The 24,027-nt window shown below is 37.4% G+C and overlaps 1 protein-coding gene across 1 annotated transcript; it reads left to right on the top strand.

Moving 5' to 3' along the window:
- The first annotated feature begins 1,614 nt into the window (after positions 1 to 1,614).
- On the top strand, positions 1,615 to 24,021 carry esyt3 (extended synaptotagmin-like protein 3). The gene is made up of 23 exons (XM_051708375.1): positions 1,615 to 2,307; positions 3,684 to 3,725; positions 3,871 to 4,005; positions 4,125 to 4,201; positions 4,836 to 4,905; positions 5,127 to 5,216; positions 5,316 to 5,371; positions 10,077 to 10,197; positions 10,479 to 10,655; positions 11,152 to 11,234; positions 11,376 to 11,424; positions 12,140 to 12,229; positions 12,926 to 12,988; positions 13,092 to 13,151; positions 18,356 to 18,427; positions 18,549 to 18,635; positions 18,902 to 19,051; positions 20,104 to 20,510; positions 20,909 to 21,007; positions 21,101 to 21,232; positions 21,327 to 21,432; positions 21,630 to 21,679; positions 23,506 to 24,021. The coding sequence occupies exons 1-23, from the start codon at positions 1,978 to 1,980 to the stop codon at positions 23,543 to 23,545; spliced, it is 2,586 nt and encodes an 861-aa protein (XP_051564335.1). The 5' UTR covers positions 1,615 to 1,977; the 3' UTR covers positions 23,546 to 24,021.
- The last annotated feature ends 6 nt before the right edge of the window (positions 24,022 to 24,027 follow it).

The raw sequence follows: 24,027 nt of genomic DNA, 5'->3' as shown, positions 1-24,027 counted from the left end.
AACTCCAAAAAATTGATGAGGTACAGAGGTAATTTGCAGTTGATTGTTATTCAGCTTTACATTTTTATTCTTGAACCATTCTTGTTATCTTGTTACAGGTCCATCTGATCTGTTCATTTTATATCATCATTTAAGTATTTAATTTAATATTGTCCATTTTGTACATTTACATGTATTTTTTTATATAAGAAGATACTGTTTATCTTAAGTTATTTTATTTGTAGTTGATTGTTCTGCACATTTGCACGTTGCTATTTTTTTTTTAACCAGAAGCAATTAAAGTGGTTAACTTGTTTACAGTAAATGCATTGTCTGCTGGTTTATTTTGCTAATTTTCAGTACACCACATTAAGTATGCCACTTAGTACTGTAAGACTTTGAATATTAAAGTGCAAATTAACACCTGACCACTCTTGTGAGTTTGCTACTTTTACAATTCAAAACCGTAGAAGGGTAAAAACATGCCAGGCAGACACTGGTATGATGTAAGCAACACAGCTACAACTAATAAAATTGATAATGGGTGTGTTAGATTTATAGTGTGCAAATAAGCAAGCATTGACAATAGTCAATCATATTGGCGGCACCGAGGGGCCCCCGAATCAAATTCTGCTTAGGGCCCCATAAACAACACGTTCTCACTCCCAACTCGTCACATATGGACGCTTGGTCAGGACCCCTTGACGTCACTTTTCAACGCACTGGGTACACCTTTGGCGTCATTTTTCAATGTGCAGGATAGTCCGATAGACTTTTACAGAACTCTGAACCGGAGCATGGGGAGATGAAATTTGACGTCTTAGGTAAGCACACCGCAGCCCGTTGTCTGCTGTGTATGGGTCGAGACTACAATAAATAAGAATAAAAAGGAATAGGCTACAAATGGCGGCCCCCAAATCATCTTTATCTGGACCTCCAGCTGGTTTTTGATGTTAAAAAAATCCCTCGCAGTCTGATATAAAAGTGCCCTCTGCGCAAAAGTGTTAGCGTTCATGGGCAACAGCATTCTGCGGTGAGTTTAACAACGCTCATTGTGGTGGCTTGGTCCGGCCCTGGGTTAAACCACCTTCTTTTATGTGAATGATTTTCAGTTTTCTTTTTTATTAATTTTATGCATTTTATTTTATTTTGGCCCTATTTTTAATTGAATTAATGAGGATTATCCTACAATTACACTTATACAACGTCAATGCCGAGCCAAGTCAATTTGATTGTCTTATCAATATTTACACCGCGGATAAGACGATCCTTGTATTGGACTGCAATGGCTTTTAAGTTCCTCGCGGTGGCGCAGGACGAACAGGTATTATTCAGATTAGTACAAACTTAGTCATTTGTTTCTTCGGGAAAAAATAAGACTGGAAACTTTGTAAGAAAATAAATGTGCCACTTACAGTGACTTGATGACGCTAACAGCCCCACTTCTCTAGTTTACAAATTCACATTCGTTTCTATAAATCTCGGTTGCTGACTATCTAGCAGACTATTGTTATATTAGCCGCTAACTAAATGCTCCTCCACGCACAGAAAACTTTCTGTTTGGTTTCGAGGCAGACCGTCTTGTCTGTCTACTACATGGACGTGCGTGCGAGACTATTTCTCATAAATAGAAAAGGGCGGAATTTAGGCGTGTCTACCTCCGAGGCCATGCCAGGTAAAAAAAGCCAATGGATGGAGAAACACGGAAGTTCACAAAAATTGACAGAGAGCGTCCAGAACCTCCAAAATCACATTTGCGCTCCAGCTTCGATGGAGATTGACTAAACGCAATGGACCAGATAAGATGATGCTGAGCGCGTCCGGGTGAATGTTTTGTTTACTCTCATGATCTGATGATTAGCTTACATTGTTTTGGTTGGATTTCATTTAAAGTAGACATCAATCGACAACACAACGATCGACAGACGATGCGTCTCTGAAGAATTCAGACTCTCCTACGTGGTGTCATTGAGACATTTAAACAAGTAAGCAGAAAAAATGAGTGCTGCAGTTACACACAGTGAGGGTCAAGTGCCCTCTATCCCTGCTGTTAAAATGACCGAGGGACTCAGTGTAAAGGATGTCAATCAAATGATCATGGAATTCCTGATGTTCATGATGAGAGCGATTGTCCTGTGCTATCCCGTGTACCTGACCGGCTCATTTGGACTGAGCATCAGCTGGATTTTTCTGAGTATGCTGATGTGGACCATGTGGAAAAACAACCGCAAGTGGAAAGATCATAGGATCGACACAGCCATTGACTTCTTGGAAAACGAGAAGACCGTGATCAACACTGAACTGAAGGCCATGGACATGCCAGCTTGGGTGGGTGTCCTTGGCACACACAAGCCCTTACTTACTACCAGTAAACCTTAATACAAATAATACTAGTTTAAATAATAGGTCCTGTGTGCAAAGAGGATTTGAAATAGATGACACTATTATTAACAAATGAGTATGGTTGTACAGTATTGTTTCTATGCATATTTAGTTTTTAAAGCCTCTACTAGTTGTGCAATGCATGCTGCTTTCTTGGCATCCAAACAGAACTGGATTGGCATTGTTGCAAACTACCAGAGGTGTGGTTTCTTGTTGTTGTGTTGCTTTGGGAACACCACACACAAAGATGTCAGTTTGAGTTTCTTAATTAAAATACCTAGCCCTTTTTCATAATTTAAATTCTTCAAAGATTGTCTGGTAACACTTTACAATAAGGTTCTATGTTAACATTGGTTATTGCATTAGGTATCATGAACTAACAATGATTAATCTATTTTTTTCAGCATTTATTAATCTTGGATAATGTTAGTTTTTTTAAAAATACAGTTGTTCATTGTAAGGTCGTGTTAGTTCATAATGCATTAACAAATGTGTAAAAGTAGGGTACAATGGGGCTTAAGGCACACTTTAAGGAAAATTTGATTTTTTTGTGGTCACAAAGTGTATCAAGATTGAAAAAAATAAATGTCTTTTTATTGAATATATAATTTTATTGAGGTCTTTTTACCTCAAGTGTTGCTGATTGTCAAGACACGGATATTGGTTTTAATGCAGTAATAATGCAGTAAAAAATATTTTAAATAGATTATGGTGTGCAACCACTTAATTAGACCTATATATTCATATTACAATTACCCAGTTACATATTACAGTTTCCAAGATTACCAAGTTTCCAAACTCTAATCTAATCTTAATTTTACCCTATGTTATAATAAATAGCCAATTTAAATAGTTGGCTCATCCAAAGAGCTCATTTTCTTCTCTCCAAAATAACAGCTGTCACATTTGCCACATGACTGATCTTATCAGTTGATCTTTATATAAAGTAATTATCAAGTGCCCTTAATCTGTGGCACCATCAAATGTCCTGACAAAAAATGCATATCTGACATTTCCTCGAGGTCTGAAAATGTGGTTATTTTGTGATCAAGTAGTCCTTTTGTGCTCCATGAAAATGTCTTCCTTCACAGCTCATTATTTCAGTTGCATAAAACCATTTAGAATTGAATTTTGATCTAATATTTCACAAAACATTCTGAAAGGAAAATGAGAAATTGTGGGGATGATTCATTCATTTGCATAAATCTACTGAATATTAATTCACTGTTCGTATAAAAGTTATGTACCACCATACTGGTGGACCAACATTTTGTTATGAATTGTCCTTTATGTCCCTTTTTCTTTGTCTTTCTCCTCAATAGATTCACTTTGCAGATGTTGAGAAGGCTGTGTGGATCAACAAGGTAAGACTTAATTTACGATTTGCACCTTCATATTATGGCAATCCTGTGTTTCATAAATTTGTCTTCCTTCGAGTGTACAGTTCTATTTCAGGTTTTTTTTTTTTTTGGTTAACTGCTGGTCTCTGAATGTGCTTGTTTGTTGTAGATTCTTCAGCAAGCATGGCCATTTTTTGGCATGTTCATGGAGAAGCTTCTCATTGAAAACATTGAGCCATCTGTAAGATCGTCCAGTCCCCATCTCAAGACCTTCGCCTTTACAAAGGTCCACATGGGACAGAGGGTATAATTCCATCATAGTCTAAGACACTTTGCTCTTAACTGGGAATAGACCCCAGAACATGGTTGTAAGAAGTTTTCATCAATCATTTAAGAATTTACAACTGTAAATTTGTGTTTCAGGCTCCAACCATTACAGGGGTACGGGTGTACACGCATGAGGTGGACACAAGAGAGGTCATCCTTGACCTCAACTTTATGTAAGCTACATCAAAAAACATCCTTTTGATTGAATTATCTTGCTTACCCATTGTAATGCCATTGTTATCTCATGTAGTCATTTTTACGTATGTGTACATTACATTGTCTAGGCCTAACAGTTACTGTAGTAGGGCTGTAAGACTAAAATTAGAGATGCACAAATACTGTTTATTTACAAAGGTTACAATACTATGTACATTTATAGTATTAATCCATACACAATAAAATTTTCACAAAAACGTCACTGTATATACACAATGTAAAAAACAAACAAACACTTTAGTCCTTTTATTGAATCAGATTAGAAAAAATTTCATTAAGTGTGATATTGGGTCTGTAATTCAGAATTCAAACTAATAATAATAATATGCCTCGTAAAAATGTAAATAAAATGACTGCACGTGATTTAATATGATATAATCAGGATTTTTGCTTTTTTACTCATCTGAAAAATAGGCTAGTTTTTTTAAAGCTCAACTCTAAAGTGTAAATGGATAAGAGAGATAGTTTTATATGAAAAGTGGCATTTAAGTGTTTCATTAAGAACATATAGTTATGGTGTTGTGCCAGTAATGAGTTGTGTAAGTGCATTTCTGCCTGAAAGGTTTTTGACTCTCTTTTCCTTTCTTCTAGTTATGAGGCTGATGTGGACATTGATGCTGATGTTAAACCAGCCATCAAAGTAGGAGTTAAAGGAATTCAGGTTAGTGAAGGAACATTATTAATCTTAAAACTGAAATTGAAAGTTCATGGTAGTACGTATTATTTACATTGATTTAGTTGATTTTAACAGATATGAGATGATTCACATGATTTGAGAGTAAATACACATTAGTCTGAGAACGTCTCCACAGCACAGTCAATCATAAAAAAGATGAGAAAGGTCAACAACTATAAATCTTTTTTTAAATTTTTTTTATACAGCTTCAAGGCATGCTACGTGTAATTCTTGGGCCTCTGATTGGTCAGGCACCCCTTGTAGGTGGAGTCACCATGTTTTTCATTCGTCGACCTGTGAGTACGGAAATTGCATGCAATTTCTACTTTGAAGTAAAGCATAAATGTGTCATGAGTTCACCGGCAACTCTTTTGTGTCTAAAATTACATTTTCAGACTCTGCTAATAAATTGGACTGGAATGACTAATGTTTTGGACAGTCCAGCACTAAGGTACATTCACAGATTGTGATCAGATTTTGGATTTTTTCTTAAAGTGCAATGAAACCCCTTAGTTCAGCACCTGTTGTTTATACCTCAGGCTTAAAAAAAAAAAAAAAAAGTGTCATGAAAGGGGTGTGAAAATATGTAACGGGGGGGGGGTCAAGCACAACAACTCATGCCTAGTTTACACTACGTGACTCAAGCACGTCTCCTTTGATGTTTGAGTCGGCGACTGGTCTGTGACGAGAAGTCTCAAATCTCATGATGAAAGGTCTTGTTGTGTTCGCACTCTTGTGACAGGCTGAGACGAGTCCCAGACGCTGCTACAGTTTTCAAAACCGCTTGATGTCTTGTCTTCAGATGTGCACACTGTCCCGATGAGTGAAAGACAGACAATGAGCCACAGCCAGCAGAAGACAAAAAATTATTAGAAAATAAAATGAAACTTCACCCACATCTCCCTACCCGCTGTCTTTATTATTTTTAACTGTTTTTAAATGTTTCCTTTTGCAAAAAGCAAAATGGGCACGAGCCATCCTTTCATGTTTGTTGAAAGAGGAGAGCAGGATTTGGGTAGCAAGAGACAAAAAATTAATTAGAAAATAAAATAAAAAATAATACACATCTCCCTACCCGCCGTTCTTTCGTGTTTGTTGAAAGAGGAGAGCAAAGTATTGGGTAGCAGGAGACAAATATAATAATAAAATAAAATAAAACCTCACCCACATCTCCCTACTAGCTGTTTTTATTATTATAAGCTGTTTTTATTATTTTATTATTTTGCAAATGGTTCCAATAAAACGCTAAAATGGACGAGAGCCGTTTTTACATGTTTTTTGACAGGTTATCAAGAATAAACTGCATGAGTTTGTGAATAAATTTTGTTATCTTAATTTAAGATGCATTTTTGGCAATCTGTTTGAAACGGGATGATGCTAAAAGCAGCTGTGACAGTCGGTTTTTCGCCGGAAGTAATGATTGATGTATGTCCTCATGAAATCTCTCCTTGAAATCTGAAAACAAATGGTCAAAAGAGACAACCACGTGTAACGGTGATGTCTCGCTTGTGCATTTGTGATCGGATCACCTAAAACTCATCTTAATACCAGGTGTACACATGGCCTCAGTCAGGGACGAATGGTCGCGTAGTTGATACACTACAGTCCTGAAGTGTTCGCACCAGCACGACGAAAAACCGGGCTGTGAGTCGTAGGACGCCGACTGCAAGTCGTATAGTGTAAGCTTAGCTTCACTCTCACTTACCGTGCGTTCAGACCAGAGGAGGCGAGAGCGTCAAAATTCGCTCTGGCTGCCCTGCCAACAACGCTATCGAAGATTCGTGGACGCACTGACGTAGTTGAAATAGGCGGCAACGTTCATTCGGAATGCTTGGTTTTGTGAACTATATTTAAAGGGGCCGCAAAACATCCAGACATGTCAACCGGTATCTTTTTGCCAACCTATCACAAGTAGCGTATATCCTCATGAAATCTTTTAAATGTGAAAGTAAGAAATCGATCGATGGCAGAAATAATTAAATATAAAAAGACAAACGCTGATGGTATAAAAGTGTTACCGATTGATCAGGCAGCACGATTTTGCATGCCATGGCGCCAAAATTAGCATGCAATATATTATATATAATATTATATAAACCATAATATCCGCTTCATCAACTCACCTGGCACACCAACAATTTCAGACACCTTTGTCCACACATTGTTTTTTAAAATGTATATCCCTGTAAGCAAACAGGGACAGATCGTATATTATGGGAAAACCCGCCACGGCAATAATTAGTTTCTCCTCCATTTTGTCTTCGGAACTATTGTTTGGTGGGAACCAAAGTTTACACTGTTGTGTTCTCTAGACTTCGCTAGAGCGGAGAACTTCTATATTCCAATAGGTTGCCGCCGAACCGCGTCAAAGCTCATTACCATAATGTTGCCCGCACTTGAACTTTCCTCTGACGCCCAAGACGCACCGGCCACGGACGCGCCGCTTCTCGCCGCCGAGAGACGCTGGCTGCCATAGAAAATTAATGACTTCTGGTAGATTTGACGCTCTCGACATCTCTGGTCTGAACGCACCATTACGATAGAGATGGCTGAAAATCAGAATGTTAGAGGAATCAAAAACTAAAGAGTTTTTTGGCACTTTGCTGTATATGAATCATGGGACAGAAGTATGAATGTGTAAATGATGACGATGAGTCTGCATACAGAAGGGAGGTTAAACAGCTGGCTGTCTGGTGCAGTCAAAACAACCTTGAGCTGAACACGCTCAAAACGGTGGAGATGATTGTGGACTTTAGGAGGAACACCCCAACACTGTTCCCCCTCACCATTCTAAACAGCACTGTGGCAGCAGTGGAATCATTAAGGTTCCTGGGCATTACCATCTCACAGGACCACATTGACTCCATTGCGAAAAAGGCCCAGCAGAGGTTGTACTTCCTTCGCCAGTTGAGGAAGTTCAACCTGCCACAGGCGCTGCTGATACAGTTCTACTCAGCAGTCACTGAGTCTGTCCTCTGCACTTCTATAACTGTCTGGTTTGGTTCAGCTACGAAATCGGATATCAGAAGACTACAAAGGACAGTTCGGACTGCTGAGAAAATTATTGGTTGCCCCCTGCCTTCACTTCAAGAACTATACACTTCCAGAGTGAGGAAAAATCATTCTGTACCCCACTCACCCTGCCCACTACCTTTTTGAACTGTTGCTTTCAGGGCACCAGAACCGTCAGGCACAGGAACAGTTTCTTCCCCCAGGCAATCCATCTCATGAACAGTTAAACTGCCCCATTGAGCAACAATTAATGTTCAATACACAGCTTAGTCTTTTTATATTATCCAACACATCCAACCTCTTCTGCCATTACATTCCCTTGCACTGTATATAACCGATTTGTATTTAGATTTGCACTACGTATGTGTATGTATGTGTGTGTGTGTGTGTGTGTGTCTATCTATCTATCTATCTATCTATATATTGTCTATTGTGTATTCTATATATACTTTTTTCTTTTCAATATTTATTTATTTTATATTAAATTTTTAATTATTTTTAAAAGACTTGTTGCTGTTTTGTATTGTTGTGTACTGGAAGCTCCTGTCACCAAGACAAATTCCTTGTATGTGTAAGCATACTTGGCAATAAAGCTCATTCTGATTCTTCTAAAGAGTAAAGATAATAGATCAGTTTGTAAATCAATGCCCCATTTACACCAGGTATTAAGATGCGTCTCAGGTGATCCGATCACATGTGGTCAGTTGAGACACATGATTGTTTGCACCTGGTTGCTTAAATGCATCTCCTGTGAACACTTGTGTTCGGATTTCGAGGGGAAGGTCTCCGATTTTATGACGACATACATCAATAACTATGTTCTTGTGTCACTGCATGAATAAGTCAGGAAACAAAGAAAGCGTGAACTAAACTGGAGTGCTGTTTGTCTCAGATGCAGTTGAAATTTAATTTAAGCACAAACACAACATTTCAAGCAAAATTATCCAATATCCCATGTATCCCTGCATGTTGATATCAGACACAATGAAGCTGATCCGTAAAGTTCTTGTGCTTGAGTATGTATTCACTTTTTCAAAGTTTCCAATCAGACGGTTATTTCCTTGTAAAGCCGCACGTAACCAGCAAAGTTTAAATTCTTGTTTTAGCGCAGCAGTTAATTGACAGGTAAGAGGTGGTTCTGCTGTCCAGGACACGTACAGGACAGATTACCGTTTACACCTACTACCTCCGTATGTGTTTTTTGTGATCCAATCACAAAACGTTTTTAAACCCCGTTTAGACCTGTATTTAGCACTGAAAACAGGTTCATATATTTGGATGTTTTGTTCAAATAAAGTGAAAGCTGGCATTTCCACCAAAACAAGGACTGCTTAGAGACCTAATATAAATTCATAGATAGGGGTTTCATGACCCTTTAACAATAGACAAGTAGAACCATAAAAGGTAAATATGTCCTTGTGAATTGTTGGTATTTCTAAAAATAAGTCAGAAGAACAAGTATTTGTACTGTATGCTTTTTATATCTAAATACCCATGCTGTCCCATAAGAATGAAAGTATTTTCATTAAAGTCATATTTAAGTCGTTATTTAAGTCATAACCTAATAACTGTAGTCTGTTGTGCAATAAATTGTGCATTTGCTTTGTAGTAGTAAGTTAGCATCGTAACAAGCATTAGCAACTAGGTCAAATGAGAGCTTCAGGGGCTAAACAAATAATGGAAACACCTAATTGTAAATGAAGCTTTGTAGGGCCACCCACTGCTTTTAGAACTGCTTCAGGACATTAAATCCTGTCATACAAGTTCTGTGTGTAGCAAAAAAGCTTCCAGCATTTTGATGGATGAATAGTATTAGGACTGATAATATTATTGCTTTTTGAAGATGTCCTTCTGCTGGTGTGTTGAAAATAAGTTAAAAGGTGACTTTGTTTTTGTGTTCCCAGTAAAATAAACTGTATGTTCCTTATCTGCCATTTATTGTCACACCACATGACATGCAGTCTCCAACTCAAAATCAGAACAAATTGCATAAAAATATTTAATCCATTAAAATGAATCTCTATTATTAATAAGTAGTAGAGATATACCTATATACCAGCCAGTCAGGAAAGATTTTATCGCTTAGGCTCCATAAGTCACAGTTTCTTGTATTGTAAACCCAAATTTCTCTGTTTACTCTCTAGTCATATGTCAGAATCTGCGATTGTGGACATCATTGCCTCTCTCATGGTTCTGCCCAATCGGCTGTGCTTCCCTTTGATTGATCAAGTTAAGGTCGACCAAATGAGGTTTCCACTGCCTCGGGTAAGACTTTGGATGAATGATTCTCATTGCCAGAGTCAAAGAGCTTTTTATATGTTTGTTTCAAACAAGGCCTATAACTGCTAATGTATTGTAAAATAAGTAGTACAACTAAGTTTGAGAGCCTTTGATTAGCAGAAAATATATTTGAAGAATGCTTGATGTATTTTTCTTTTGGCAGTGCTAAACTCTAGATTTGTGATGCTGTGTATTTACATTGATTTGATTTGTTTTATTTTTATTTAATCACCATGTGAACACCCTTCCTTTCTTGATGCCTTAAGGGTGTGGTACGGGTCCATGTTTTAGAGGCCCGGGATCTTGTAGCAAAAGACACACACATGATGGGACTGGTGAAGGGCAAGTCAGATCCATATACTGTGCTGAGGGTTGGAAACAAGCAGTTCAAAACAAAAACCATAAAAGAGAACTTGAATCCAAGCTGGAATGAAGTTTATGAGGTAACAGCTTATGTTTTGTCCACACATAAGCACTCCCCTATCCTTTTATAAAGTACACATACCGTTCATGTCAAACCAGGGGCAAGGCCACATAAGGGCCAGGGTGGCACTGGTACACCCTGATTGACAGCTGGTCCATCCAATTAAAGCTGCTAGGCTTCTAGTAGTTTGGAAATGGAAAGAAACTGCATTTTGTCACACACCAAATTAGTATAGCATCATTACATACATGTATACTGTATCATCACATTTCTGTTGTGTATAGTTTTTGAAAAATATATTTTTATTTCAAATAGAAAAACTTTGACTTTAGCTAAAATGATCTCATAAAGGGTAAGGAAAGTGGTGTACTTTATAATTTTTACAATTAAATTAATATTGAGGTTTCTTGCCTTGCCATGTTGTCAAACCATAATAGTTTTTCTACTTTCAGATAAAAATAGGAAATGCAAAGAGATCTCATTGCTGTATTTACAGTATATTTGAATTTCAATAGTTCGTCATTCATGAAGCTCCTGGGCAAGAGTTGGAGGTGGAACTTTATGATGAAGACACAGATGCTGATGATTTTTTGGGCAGGTGATTATGCTCAAACGTGATCATTATTTTACCCTTCATGCAGATTAGAGTGCAGAATATAATGAAAACCATTTGAGTAAAACATGGTTAGCACTTGGAAAGTATGTAATTCAGTTTGAGGTGATGGATTGTATGCCACAGGTTCAATCTGGATTTCGGGGAGGTGAAGAAAGAAAGGGAGCTAGACAAGGTAAGTTTTAGAAAGTTCCTCTCCACACCTGACATTGCATCTAATTTCTTTGGAGTGAGAACATAGTATTTAGGTGAATTCATCTGAACAGTAACAAAATAGTATCATGTGGTATACTTTGAAGTTCCTGTAAGTTCAATGGTATATGAATAAGGTAATTATTATAATCTAATACCATCACTGTACTATGTTCCACCATAGTACTTCTATCAGAAAAGACTCTGGATTATTGGGATTAATAAGAATGTAGAAATACTTATATCATTTGGTGTAAGCCCTGTCCTACGGTTCAGCACTCTGATACTTGCTTGAACTGTCGGATCCTGCCGGAAGCAATGATGGCAGGGGAGCAGAACTTACCCCCGCTCAGGACGGGACCTAAACTGGTGGTGATGGGGTGGAGGGGGTGAAAACACGGAAGTAAGCAACAGTGAGAAACACCTGAGCGGTCTTATAAAGCGGAAGCTGTGTTGTGATTGGATGAGATGCCTGATAGAATAATTCCTGATATCTTCATGCTAGAACTACACTTACACTACAATTCTTTGCAATGGAATCAAAGCACACATGTGACAAGGAATGCCATACTGTGGTCCCATTTTTGCTATTTTTCTATTCAGTGATTAAATTCTGATTGAAATTATTTAGATTCATCTGTGTCTGCTTGTAGTTTTGTTGTTAAAGTGAACCCACCATTCCTCTCTTTGATTTGCAGTGGTTCACTCTGGAAGACATTCAGAGTGGTGTGGTACATATGAAGTTACAGTGGTTTTCTCTGCAAGCAAACCAAGCACTTCTGAAGGAGGTAAGCTTGTATTTTTTTATTCATTGGCTTATAATAATATGCTTTGTTTTACCAATTTGTAAACTGTCATTCTAGACATTCTTTTTTTTTTTTTTTTTTGGTGATCAAATGTTCATCAAATGTTTGTATCCTCTTGGAAAAGTTAATCATAACCCAAACAAATGCATTATTTACATATGCAACAATTACAATCACCATAATAATACAAAAAACTAACAGGGAGATTTTTTATTTTTTTAAATAATAATAACATTCAGACTCGGTGACACATTTATGCATAATTCCCAAAAAATCCCCACCCTTGGTACTTCTGTGTAGCTACAATTTACAAAAGCAAAAGTGTAATATTTATTGAGGTTGCTCTATTTAATATAGCAGCAGTTAACACTAAGAACACCTGAGTTTGTAGCTGAAAAAAATAACAATCTTGAGAAAAGACTACATTCATTTTAAATAGTTATAATGATCTGAACAGTGCTCTGAGTTTAAACAATTGTAATAAATTGTATTTAATAAACTGTAGATTTGACTTGCACAGTGTTAGAGATGTCAGATGGTTACATTCCTAGAAAGGTGTTAAGAACTGTATTTTCTTACAAAATGATTATCATGTAAACCTGAACATCTAAATTATAAAACAGCCACGATCAAATTCTAGATTAATAATGCTTTACGTTGTTCATTTTATCCTTTCAGACCACTGATGGTCTGGCTTGTGCCATGCTGGCACTATACCTTGACAGTGCCTCCAATTTGCCTGTAAGTATACATGCACAATGTGGTCATCTCTGAAAGACTGTCAGCCTTTCATCACACAACATTTTTTTTCTTCCATATATTTCTTTAACCATTTTCTTTGCAGAAAGACCAAAGAGAAGTTGCCCAAAATGATAAGCATGGAAAACCAGCCAAAGAAGTTCGGGTAAGAAATCACCTCAATTGAACATTGTACACACTGGATAATTTTGAGTTGTGTGATGGTTCTAGTGCAGTGGCATCATGAATGCTATTGGTGTGAAGTGTGTCCTAACCAGGCCTGATATGATAGCATACAAACGACAAGCTATTTTGTCTTGACTGAATGTGAAATTGCTGGTCAAAGTGGCACAATCACAGACAATCAGAACATATTTGTAGTTTAAGGTACAGTTATGAGAAGTGGGATTTTGGACCAATGAGACATCACAGTGGGGTGGGGCTACCCGGCACGATGCCTCAGGAATAGAAACAACAAAATGTCATGTCCTGGTTATGCCAAAACCTGAATTAACATGGAAGAGATACCAGATAGTGTTTATACTTTGGGGTAGTCAAATTGGGTTTATGTACACTCACTGAGCTCTTTATTAGGAACACTGTGGTCCTAATAAAGTGCCCGATGTGGTCTTCTGCTGTTGTAGCCCATCCGCCTCAAGGTTCTACGTGTTGTGCATTCTGAGATGCTATTCTGCTCACTACAATTGTACAGAGTGGTTATCTGAGTTACTGTAGCCTTTCTGTCAGCTCGAACCAGTCTGGCCATTCTCCATTGACCTCTCTCATCAACAAGGCATTTCCATCCGTAGAACTGCTGCTCACTGGATGTTTTTTGTTTCAGGCACCATTCTGAGTAAACTCAAGAGACTGTTGTGTGTGAAAATCCCAGGAGATCAGCAATTACAGAAATACTCAGACCAGCCCGTCTGGCATCAAAAATCATGCCACGGTCAAAATCACTGAGATAAAATTTTTTCCCCATTCTGATGATTGATGTGAACATTAACTGTAGCTCCTGACCCGTATCTGCATGAATTTAGGCATTTCACTGCTGCCACACGATTGGCTAGTTAATCGCATGAATAAGTAGGTGTACAGGTGTTCCTAATAAAGTGGCTCAGTGAGTGTATAAACTGACTGGCCAGTGGTGGGTATGACATTCTCACAATCCCATAAGTAATTAAAGATTTTACTTACTTTATCTGCTGTTGGGTTAAAAGCATTGAACAGTTCTCACAGAAGATTTAGTACAAAGCTAGATATAATATGAAAAATACATTGAGGTATTTCACTCTTGTGATCACTTATCTCATGTTTTTGGAATGCAGTCTTGTATGGAAAAGGGAGCATACCAGAGATTACGTCACGCCATATTAACTGTGAACCTGATAAAGTAAAGGCATTAGTTTTAGTTTTTGCTTCTTGAAAATTGTAACGACCTGTTCAACTGGTTTTCAGGGACTCAACTATGAAAATGAAAAAGTTAACCACATATACACCATGCAAATTAAAAGGTGAAACATCAAGACACTTTTTCATAGTCTAATAGTTTCATAATCATAGTTTTGCCCCATTGTCAGTGGATCACAAACTTATTATTCAAGCATCTGGAGGTTTATTAGATGAATATATAAATGAAAAATGCACATAGTTTAATTAAAGTCTTCCTGCATTCATTCTCTGAATTCTTTCGTCAGTTGAAACTAAAAGCGTTTCTGCAACTGCCAGAGCTGCCCCGGATGTTGTAACAGAATGTTTTAACGCTGGCACCATTAACAGCCCTTAACACTAGCGAGTGGCACAGAGAATTTCTTTATCTCTCATTTTTGCAAGCTCCAAACCTTAACTGCATTGACATCACGTTTTATGTAAACATGCTGTAAGCTAACATTATTTGCCCCACGAATGCATGGGGCCAGTAAAATTTGCTAAGATACTTTACTGTATGCAGCATTACCATAAAATGGTGCCATTATAAGTTACAAGGATGGTTCCCCTAAAGCAACCTAGGATTGTGCCATGATCAAGGGTTCAAAGATGATGGCTCAAGGAACACTCCTTTCTGGGTTTTAATCTACAAATTTTCAGTTACCTGCCCAGATCTTGAACCACTATGCTACACTCTTTAACCACTACTTTAACCACCAGGCTAGACTCTGTAGGTTATATTAAAGCAGGGTTTCCACAGTCATGGAAAATTTAGAAAGGATCAGGGAATTTCAAAATTGTGCTTTCCACACTGTTAAAAATGTTCCCGTTTAAAAACAGTAAAGAACTGGCAGCAGGGTTGCCAGCAAGTTACTGTAAAATTAACAGTATCTTGCTGTAGCTGAAATTCACATTTTGCTACTGTTTTTGCAAATACAGCATAAAGCTGTTATTTTACTACCTTTACAGTAAAATACTAACAAAAGGATTAGCAGTTAATTACTGTTTATTTGCACTTTTTCACAAGAGGTATATTTGCAGGATGTTACTGTAAACTACAGTAAAAATACACTACATGCTACTGTATAAGCTATTGAGTAATGGACTGCTAGCAAAAAGGACTACAATGTGTTTACTTTTTTCTAAACCTTGTGATTTAATAAATTATTCCTTAGTCTTGCAATAAAAAATACCATGTTTTAATAGTGTATAAATGTAGCCTTTGAAATAGTGACTTAAACTTTTAAGACAAATAATACAGCTTCAAAGTGTCTTTTCAAAACGTCTCTCTTTATTTGCAAAACACCATTCTTGCAAAACATCTGTACAAAATTATAAGGCAATTGGTGAAACAAAGCCCAAAGCTGATTTGGGTAAATAAACTTACATTTCAGCCATATAAATAATAAATACATATAATAACAAATTTCTGTCTGTCCAAACACTGAACTCTGGACACAAACACTCATAACTGAGAAAGTGGCTGAATGAATGACTAAAACAGTGAGTGTGAGTGTCTGAGAAAGTGTTTGTGTGTGTGTGTGAGTGTCTGAGAAAGTGTTTATGTGAGTTTGTGTGTGTGTGTGAGAGAGAGAGAGTGTGCGTGTTGAGTGTGTGTGTGTGTGTGTGTGTGTGTGTGTGTGTGTGTGTGTGTGAGAGAGAGTGTGTTTGTGTGAGTTTGTGTGTGTGTGAGAGTGTTTGTGTGAGTTTGTGTGTTGAGTGTGTGTGTGTGAGAGAGAGTGTTTGTGTGTGTGTGTGAGAGTGTTTGTGTGTGTGTGAGAGTGTTTGTGTGTGTGTGTGTGTGTGTGTGTGAGAGAGTGTTTGTGTGAGTTTGTGTGTACTGAGTGTGTGTGTGTGAGAGAGTGTTTGTGTGTGTGTGTGTGTGTGTGTGTGTGTGAGAGAGAGAGAGAGAGTGCTTGTGTGAGTTTGTGCGTGTTGAGTGTGTGTGAGAGAGTGTTAGTGTGAGTTTGTGTGTTGAGTGTGTGTGAGAGTATTTGTGTGTGTGTGTGTGTGTGTGTGTGTGTGTATGTGTGAGAGATAGTGTTCGTGTTTGTGTGAGTTTGAGTGAGTGAGTGAGTGAGTGAGTGAGTGAGTGAGTGTGTGAGTGAGTGTGTGTGTGTGTGTGTGTGTGTGTGTGTGTGTGAATGACTGGGTTCACTGACTTATATAAAGTCCCACTCAAAGTCCATTAGTTTCTTTAGTAGACTGGAGACACGAGGGTTGACTGTCATCTTTTTCTGGGCGACTTTCGCTGTATGCTTTGACAGGACTTTGCCTCCTCCAGCCTTGGTGCCTCTCTCAGGATTTATCCGGATGAAACGCCTGAGAAACAAATCTGTTTATTCATAATTAGTGTCAGGAGAGCTTTCTTAAAGGAATAGATCACCCAAATATAAAAATTCAATCATCATTTACTCACCTTAATGCCATGCCAGATGTGTATGATTTTCTATCATCATCAGAACAAATGTCATTTCAGCTACAGAGACAACAATGGAACATTATTTAAATAAAATTTGCAATGTTGTTTGAAGGCTGCACTTCGCAGAATAAAAAGAAGTTACGTTGTTATGAATCTCACCCTGTACCGTTTCAGAAATCCAGCTGCAGTCGGTGTCACAGTTACAGTTGGTTTCCCACTGAAACAAGTGTTTAAAAAGTTAGATACAATTCCAGTATCACCAAAGTTTTCAGATTAAAAGAGAAGGAATATCATGCATCCCTGCATAAAACTTAACATTATCAGCTGTACAGCTGCATTTCCCAAAAGTGTTGTATACTTCGACTTCGTCGTAAGTAGATTGTAGAAAGTATTGTCACCAATGGTTTCTACAACCTATTTAAGCTTACAATGCTTTTGCGATTTGCAGCCCAGATCTAAACGTTAAAGTTGTTAATGTTATCTGACCACACTGACCGCTTGAGTGAGGTGTTTCTGCACTGTTTTGTGTGTCAGCTCAGACTCCAATCTCAAATCTGACATGCAAATTAACAAATTAACCCAAATCCAGTGCATTATTCAATCTGACAACAAATCACTTAAATAAAAAGTAAAAGAAACAAAGATCTTGGGCTTAAAGACAGAAATATAATGTTACAAACAGCTTTAGTTGATATTGGGATCTGATGGCAGGTAGGCTACCAAAATCATTATTACAGCACAATATGAGTTGAACATAAATGTAATGTTTTATGGCTATGTTAAAAAGCAAATCAAAAGGGTACTCACCTATTAATTCAGAAGATGAAGATGGGTGAAAAAAATCACCCCTTAAACACCGTGTGGGCTCACTGTAGTCTTGTGTTCCCAAAATGCAATGCAAGAAATACTGTAAAGTACTGATTTCTTTCCATTGAGCATTCATTAAAGTCATTTAACCAACCAAAATTAACAGTAATGTACTGCATTTAAAAATAACAGGATTATACTGTTGATATTTTGAAGTAAATTAACAGCAATTTTTAAGAGTGCAGGTCTGGAATGTAATGGAAATTAAAATAATCTTAAAAATCACAGAAATTTGGTGAAACTGTAGTGAATATACTTTTTTCTTCTTATACTTTTCCCTGAAATATTTCATCAGCTTGCTCTTTGATTGGTTGTATAAAGTCCGTTTGAAGGGTAACTGCCTGTGTAATTCACCAGATGGCAAATGTTATAAGCTAATAACTGTTTCCTGTTGGACACAAAGTGGTCCAGTAGGATAGGAAGGTAGAATGGGGGAAAACTGAATTGTCCATTGAGGTGCATTCTAATCTCAGGATGTTTTTTTTTTTTTCTGTGCAAATTTGCCACTATAACATTATTTGTAAAAAAAAAAACCTTTTACAGTAATCACTAGCATTGTTGTTTTTTTTTTTTGTGAAGAAGAATCTGTTCCAAAATGTGTCTAGTGGCTCACAATTACCTTTATTTATAGCTGTGTCCATTTTAAATTGCAGCTCACCAGAAAAACGAACGACCCCAACTCATATGTGGAGTTTTCCATAGATCAACAAAGTCAAAAAAGCAAGGTATATACTGTAGCTCTTTTGGAATCTAACTGTAATGTCAAAATCCTCAGTTTTCCATTTTCCTAAGAACTGTTGGTCATCCTATATATTTAAAATCTGGTGTGTTTTCTTCTTTTGACAGGTTGTGTTTGCCTCAAAAGACCCGGTTTATGATGAATGCTTCACATTCTTTGTACACAGTGTGAATAGCCAGGTGTTGAATGTTGAGGTAAACAGGACAGTCCCTTAATGGCAAGTCAGGTCACTTGACAGCCATATTCGTGGCAGCTATTTTTAGTCATGCAAGTACAGCTACTATCTACTTGAATCTCCTTGTTCTTTAATACAAAGAGTTTGAAAAGAAGAACAAACAGCAGGAATATATTAGACTAAAGGTGCAATTAAATAACATTGAAAGGTGGGCTGGTTTATGATCTAATAGTATGAGACATATAATGAAACTCTTTTTTTCCCACCATTACCTTGTGGCCTCAGGTGAAGGAACACGAGAAGAAAGCCTCACTGGGCTTGCTCAGATTGCCTCTTGTCCGATTGCTCAATGTATCTGATATGACTATGGACCAGCGCTTCCAGCTTGAGCGCTCGGGAGCCTTTAGCCAGATCAAGATGAAAGCTGTTCTCAGGGTAAGTGAGCTAAATAACTTTAAAGGAAACTTAAGCTGACTTCAAAAAAGTTTTTGGTCTCGCTTCATATTAAAACTAAAGCTGTCGAAATGAACGCATTAACGCATGTGATTCATTTAAAACGTTTTGCACATTAATTTTTCTTAATCACGATTTACGCATTTACCAATTTTCCCATTAGGTTCTGACATTTTATTCATCTCTGTGTGAGTGCTGAACACTGGTTGGAATAGGGCAGTGTCCGGGGTCATTTCACTGACGCACACACTTCAAACACACACACAACAGTGATTTGTGTCAATGATCAAGTGATGGAGAAAAGTCCTATTAACTGTAATTTTTTGTACAAATCAAACCCAGATGGGACCAAGCCGCATTCACACGACCCACAGGAGTGAAGCATCAGCATTTCCCCCATGCCACGTTCCAGACAATTCAGATGAAGTATCATTACGTGGACATTGCCAGAGCTAAAAGCAAAACAATTCCTTCTCTGCAATCTCTTTTAATGTGGAGTTTAAAGTGGCAAATCATGTCAATGCGGCTTCACGATTGCAGTAGCAAAGTGTATAGCCACGATTCACTTTGTGGAGGATGAGGGTTGAAGAGATTTAATGTCTATTGCAATGAAAAAGCAAACTTGGGGTCTAGATACTTCAGTTAGTTAACCTCCCAGTTAGACTTTGTGAAACGTTTAATTTTACTTGAATTGGTGCTATTTCAGTCCATTTCCATCTTTACACTGTGTCTGTGAAAACAACGCCTTGCAAAGGCAAAACAAAGTAACTACACATTTGTCAAAATTGAGATAAACAAAATCAGTTCCCTTTGACTATGATCTGTCCTGCAACTGACAGGTTTGACTCAACTATGTTCATATTTAGAGAAAATTTTGAAAATTGCAATTATAACAAAATCCACACTTTTTCTACCCTTTTGCTTAGTTTTAGTCTTGGCATAGTTACTGAATTTTGCTTTTGAAGGGCATATTATACAGTATCTGAGATTTTTGTTGGTATACTAGTAAATGACTCCTGTTACCTCCGAACTAGATTCTTACACTGGAGAAACCAGAACCAAAGGTTGTCACTCCGCCACTGAAGTCTCAGGCAAAAGCCTCATCTTCCCAAACTCACCCTCAGCCACAAACTCCAGCTCCAGCTACAACTCCAGCTCAGCCCTTACAGATCGACCAAAAAGAAAACATGCCCATTTCATTTGTCCCACTCTCAAGAACACAGACTGTACCTGGCCAAATGCCAGGTTCAGCAATCTCCACTAATGGACTCCAAGCAGATTATCCACCCTACCGACGAAGTACTTTCTTGGCCACCGAGGGGCGATATTCAACGCCCTCCACCCCCAGTCAAATGCGTCGCTATGATTCCCAAAGCCTCTTGTCAGAGAACTCAATTTCATCTTCTCGCTTTGATCTAGCGGACAATGTCCCTTATCCAGAGTGAGTACAATCTGCTGCTGCTTTTAGTGCATGAAACCTTTGCTTTAAAGCCTCACTGACAGATTTTGTTCTTTTTTGTGTTACAAAAACTTACAAATACTGTTCTTTGTATTGAAATATTCTATGGGGTTGAACTATATGGTGGCCCCAAAAAGTATTTGGACACTTAAGCCACACTTAATAATGTATGGATGTGTTTGCATATATATATATATATATATATATATATATATATATATATATATATATATTTTGTAATGAACATGCTGCCGATTGAGCTTAACTTGTATTGAACCCGGGATATTCCTTTTAAGTGTCTAAATACTTTTTTAAGGATACTGAATGTTGGAATAGACTAATATGATTTAAACCAGTGTAATATTTAATGTTTATTATAGGGCCATACTGAATCATCAGGGCAGCTTTGGACAGATCGAGTTAACGTTGCGTTATGCCACCTTAAGGAAACGACTCATTTTGATGGTCAACAGCTGCAGGTGAGACAGCTTATGCCTCTCTTCTTTACCCTGTATCTATTTTTACCAAGCAGCTCAATAATATTTAAAAATATGATCTTCATGGCTCCCTAGGGACCTGTTCTCCTGTAGTGAGAGTGGCTCTGATACTTATGTCCGCATGTATCTGTTACCTGATCAAACATGGAAACACCGCAAACGCAGTAAAGTTAAAAAGAAGACTGTGAACCCTGTTTTCAATGAGACGTAAGAGTGTTTTTCAGCTGTTATTAACCAAGTATTGTCATCTCTTTAAATGTTAAAATGTTTTAACTTTCTGTAACATACCTGTTCATCTCAGATTTGAGTTTTCTGTGTCAATGGAGGAAGCAAGGACTAGAAAGTTGGATGTTGCAGTAAAAAACAACAAAATGCTTCACAAAAGAGAGCGAAAGGAGATCGGAATGGTAAGAAGATAGAAAACATGGTGTGACATGAGGCAGACTAAATTATAGACTAAAAAGCCCTCCACAAATATCAACATGTATTCATTGTACATTATTTAAAACAGCCAGACCAACCATCTATCTCTTTAAAACATGTTCTTTAACACATTTGTAATTTGCCTGAGTATGTCACTTTAACATTTTATTTACTTCAAAAGGTTCTGATTGATCTGTCTGAAATAGATCTGATAAAGGGCTCCACAGAATGGTAAGGAGATCAAAAAGTTTCCATCCTCCTGAGAGGTCATTTTTATATTTTCTAAGTTTTATTTTTTGTAGTTGTTCTGAACAAAAAGTAGAATACGCATATACAGGTGCATCTCAATAAATTAGAATGTTGTGGAAAAGTTCATTTATTTCAGTAATTCAACTCAAATTGTGAAACTCGTGTATTAAATAAATTCAGTGCACACAGACTGAAGTAGTTTAAGTCTTTGGTTCTTTTAATTGTGATGATTTTGGCTCACATTTAACAAAAACCCACCAATTCACTATCTCAAAAAATTAGAATACATCATAAGACCAATAAAAAAAACATTTTTAGTGAATTGTTGGCCTTCTGGAAAGTATGTTCATTTACTGTATATGTACTCAATACTTGGTAGGGGCTCCTTTTGCTTTAATTACTGCCTCAATTCGGCGTGGCATGGAGGTGATCAGTTTGTGGCACTGCTGAGGTGGTATGGAAGCCCAGGTTTCTTTGACAGTGGCCTTCAGCTCATCTGCATTTTTTGGTCTCTTGTTTCTCATTTTCCTCTTGACAATACCCCCATAGATTCTCTATGGGATTCAGGTCTGGTGAGTTTGCTGGCCAGTCAAGCACACCAACACCATGGTCATTTAACCAACTTTTGGTGCTTTTGGCAGTGTGGGCAGGTGCCAAATCCTGCTGGAAAATGAAATCAGCCTCTTTAAAAAGCTGGTCAGCAGAAGGAAGCGTGAAGTGCTCAAAAATTTCTTGGTAAACGGGTGCAGTGACTTTGGTTTTCAAAAAACACAATGGACCAACACCAGCAGATGACATTGCACCCCAAATCATCACAGACTGTGGAAACTTAACACTGGACTTCAAGCAACTTGGGCTATGAGCTTCTCCACCCTTCCTCCAGACTCTAGGACCTTGGTTTCCAAATGAAATACAAAACTTGCTCCCATCTGAAGAGAGGACTTTGGACCACTGGGCAACAGTCCAGTTCTTCTTCTCCTTAGCCCAGGTAAGATGCCTCTGACATTGTCTGTGGTTCAGGAGTGGCTTAACAAGAGGAATACGACAACTGTAGCCAAATTCCTTGACACGTCTGTGTGTGGTGGCTCTTGATGCCTTGACCCCAGCCTCAGTCCATTCCTTGTGAAGTTCACCCAAATTCTTGAATCGATTTTGCTTGACAATCCTCATAAGGCTGCGGTTCTCTCGGTTGGTTGTGCATCTTTTTCTTCCACACTTTTCCTTCCACTCAACTTTCTGTTAACATGCTTGGATACAGTACTCTGTGAACAGCCAGTTTCTTTGGCAATGAATGTTTGTGGCTTACCCTCCTTGTGAAGGGTGTCAATGATTGTCTTCTGGACAACTGTCAGATCAGCAGTCTTCCCCATGATTGTGTAGCCTAGTGAACCAAACTGAGAGACCATTTTGAAGGCTCAGGAAACCTTTGCAGGTGTTTTGAGTTGATTAGCTGATTGGCATGTCACCATATTCTAATTTTTTGAGATAGTGAATTGGTGGGTTTTTGTTAAATGTGAGCCAAAATCATCACAGTTAAAAGAACCAAAGACTTAAACTACTTCAGTCTGTGTGCATTGAATTTATTTAATACAAGAGTTTCACAATTTGAGTTGAATTACTGAAATAAATGAACTTTTCCACGACATTCTAATTTATTGAGATGCACCTGTAGTGTGGTCAACCAAAGAAACTGAATTGAGAGAATTTGTTAAGCTACGATTTTACATTACATAGCTGTTTTTTGAAGTTTAAGTAACTATGCAGATGCTTTGTGTTTTTGTATAACTTTTGTCTTTCTGATAAAACAGGTATGAACTCACTCTCCCTGGACTAAAGAAGACAAACTAGCATAACTTTACTGAAGTAAAATGTTGACAAACTTTTTAGAATCACAAAATATGTGTTTTAAAGACTTGCATAAAGTATTATATTTGGTTGCTATAATGTATTCAATATTTCTAAGATCTAAATTTTTAATCTACTTTTAATAGTATGTCTACTTTATATTGTGGTCTAGAATATATCTTTTTCAAAACAAGCAGATATCAGAAACATGTAAGTGGATTGTTTTATTTTTATATTTGTAAATTACATAGCAAATCATAGCAAACAGTTCAGAGCTTACTGATCTCATTTGGACTGTCTCTAAACTTGGGAAGTACAGTAGCAGTAATAATAATCTATATTATTAAACAATCTTGTCATGAAAGTGCATTGTAATGTTATTATTGTTGCTCTAATTGTCTGTTCTGAATACAGTTGAACTTAAAATCGAAATAATGAATAATAATAAATACTGTGGTTATTATTATTATTATCATCAGCATGCA

Source organism: Myxocyprinus asiaticus, chromosome 10 (assembly GCF_019703515.2).
Source record: "Myxocyprinus asiaticus isolate MX2 ecotype Aquarium Trade chromosome 10, UBuf_Myxa_2, whole genome shotgun sequence".
NCBI lineage: Eukaryota > Metazoa > Chordata > Actinopteri > Cypriniformes > Catostomidae > Myxocyprinus > Myxocyprinus asiaticus.
Note: the sequence above shows the minus strand (reverse complement) of the source record. Positions and strands in the feature narration are given on the sequence as shown.

Bases quoted from the DNA above. Each gene is read 5' to 3' on its own strand.
- esyt3 (XM_051708375.1), top strand. From the start codon at position 1,978: ATGAGTGCTGCAGTTACACACAGTGAGGGTCAAGTGCCCTCTATCCCT. The intron at 5,372-10,076 runs GTACATTCACAG...TTTACTCTCTAG, and splicing joins TTGGACAGTCCAGCACTAAG to TCATATGTCAGAATCTGCGA. The intron at 10,198-10,478 runs GTAAGACTTTGG...TGATGCCTTAAG, and splicing joins TGAGGTTTCCACTGCCTCGG to GGTGTGGTACGGGTCCATGT.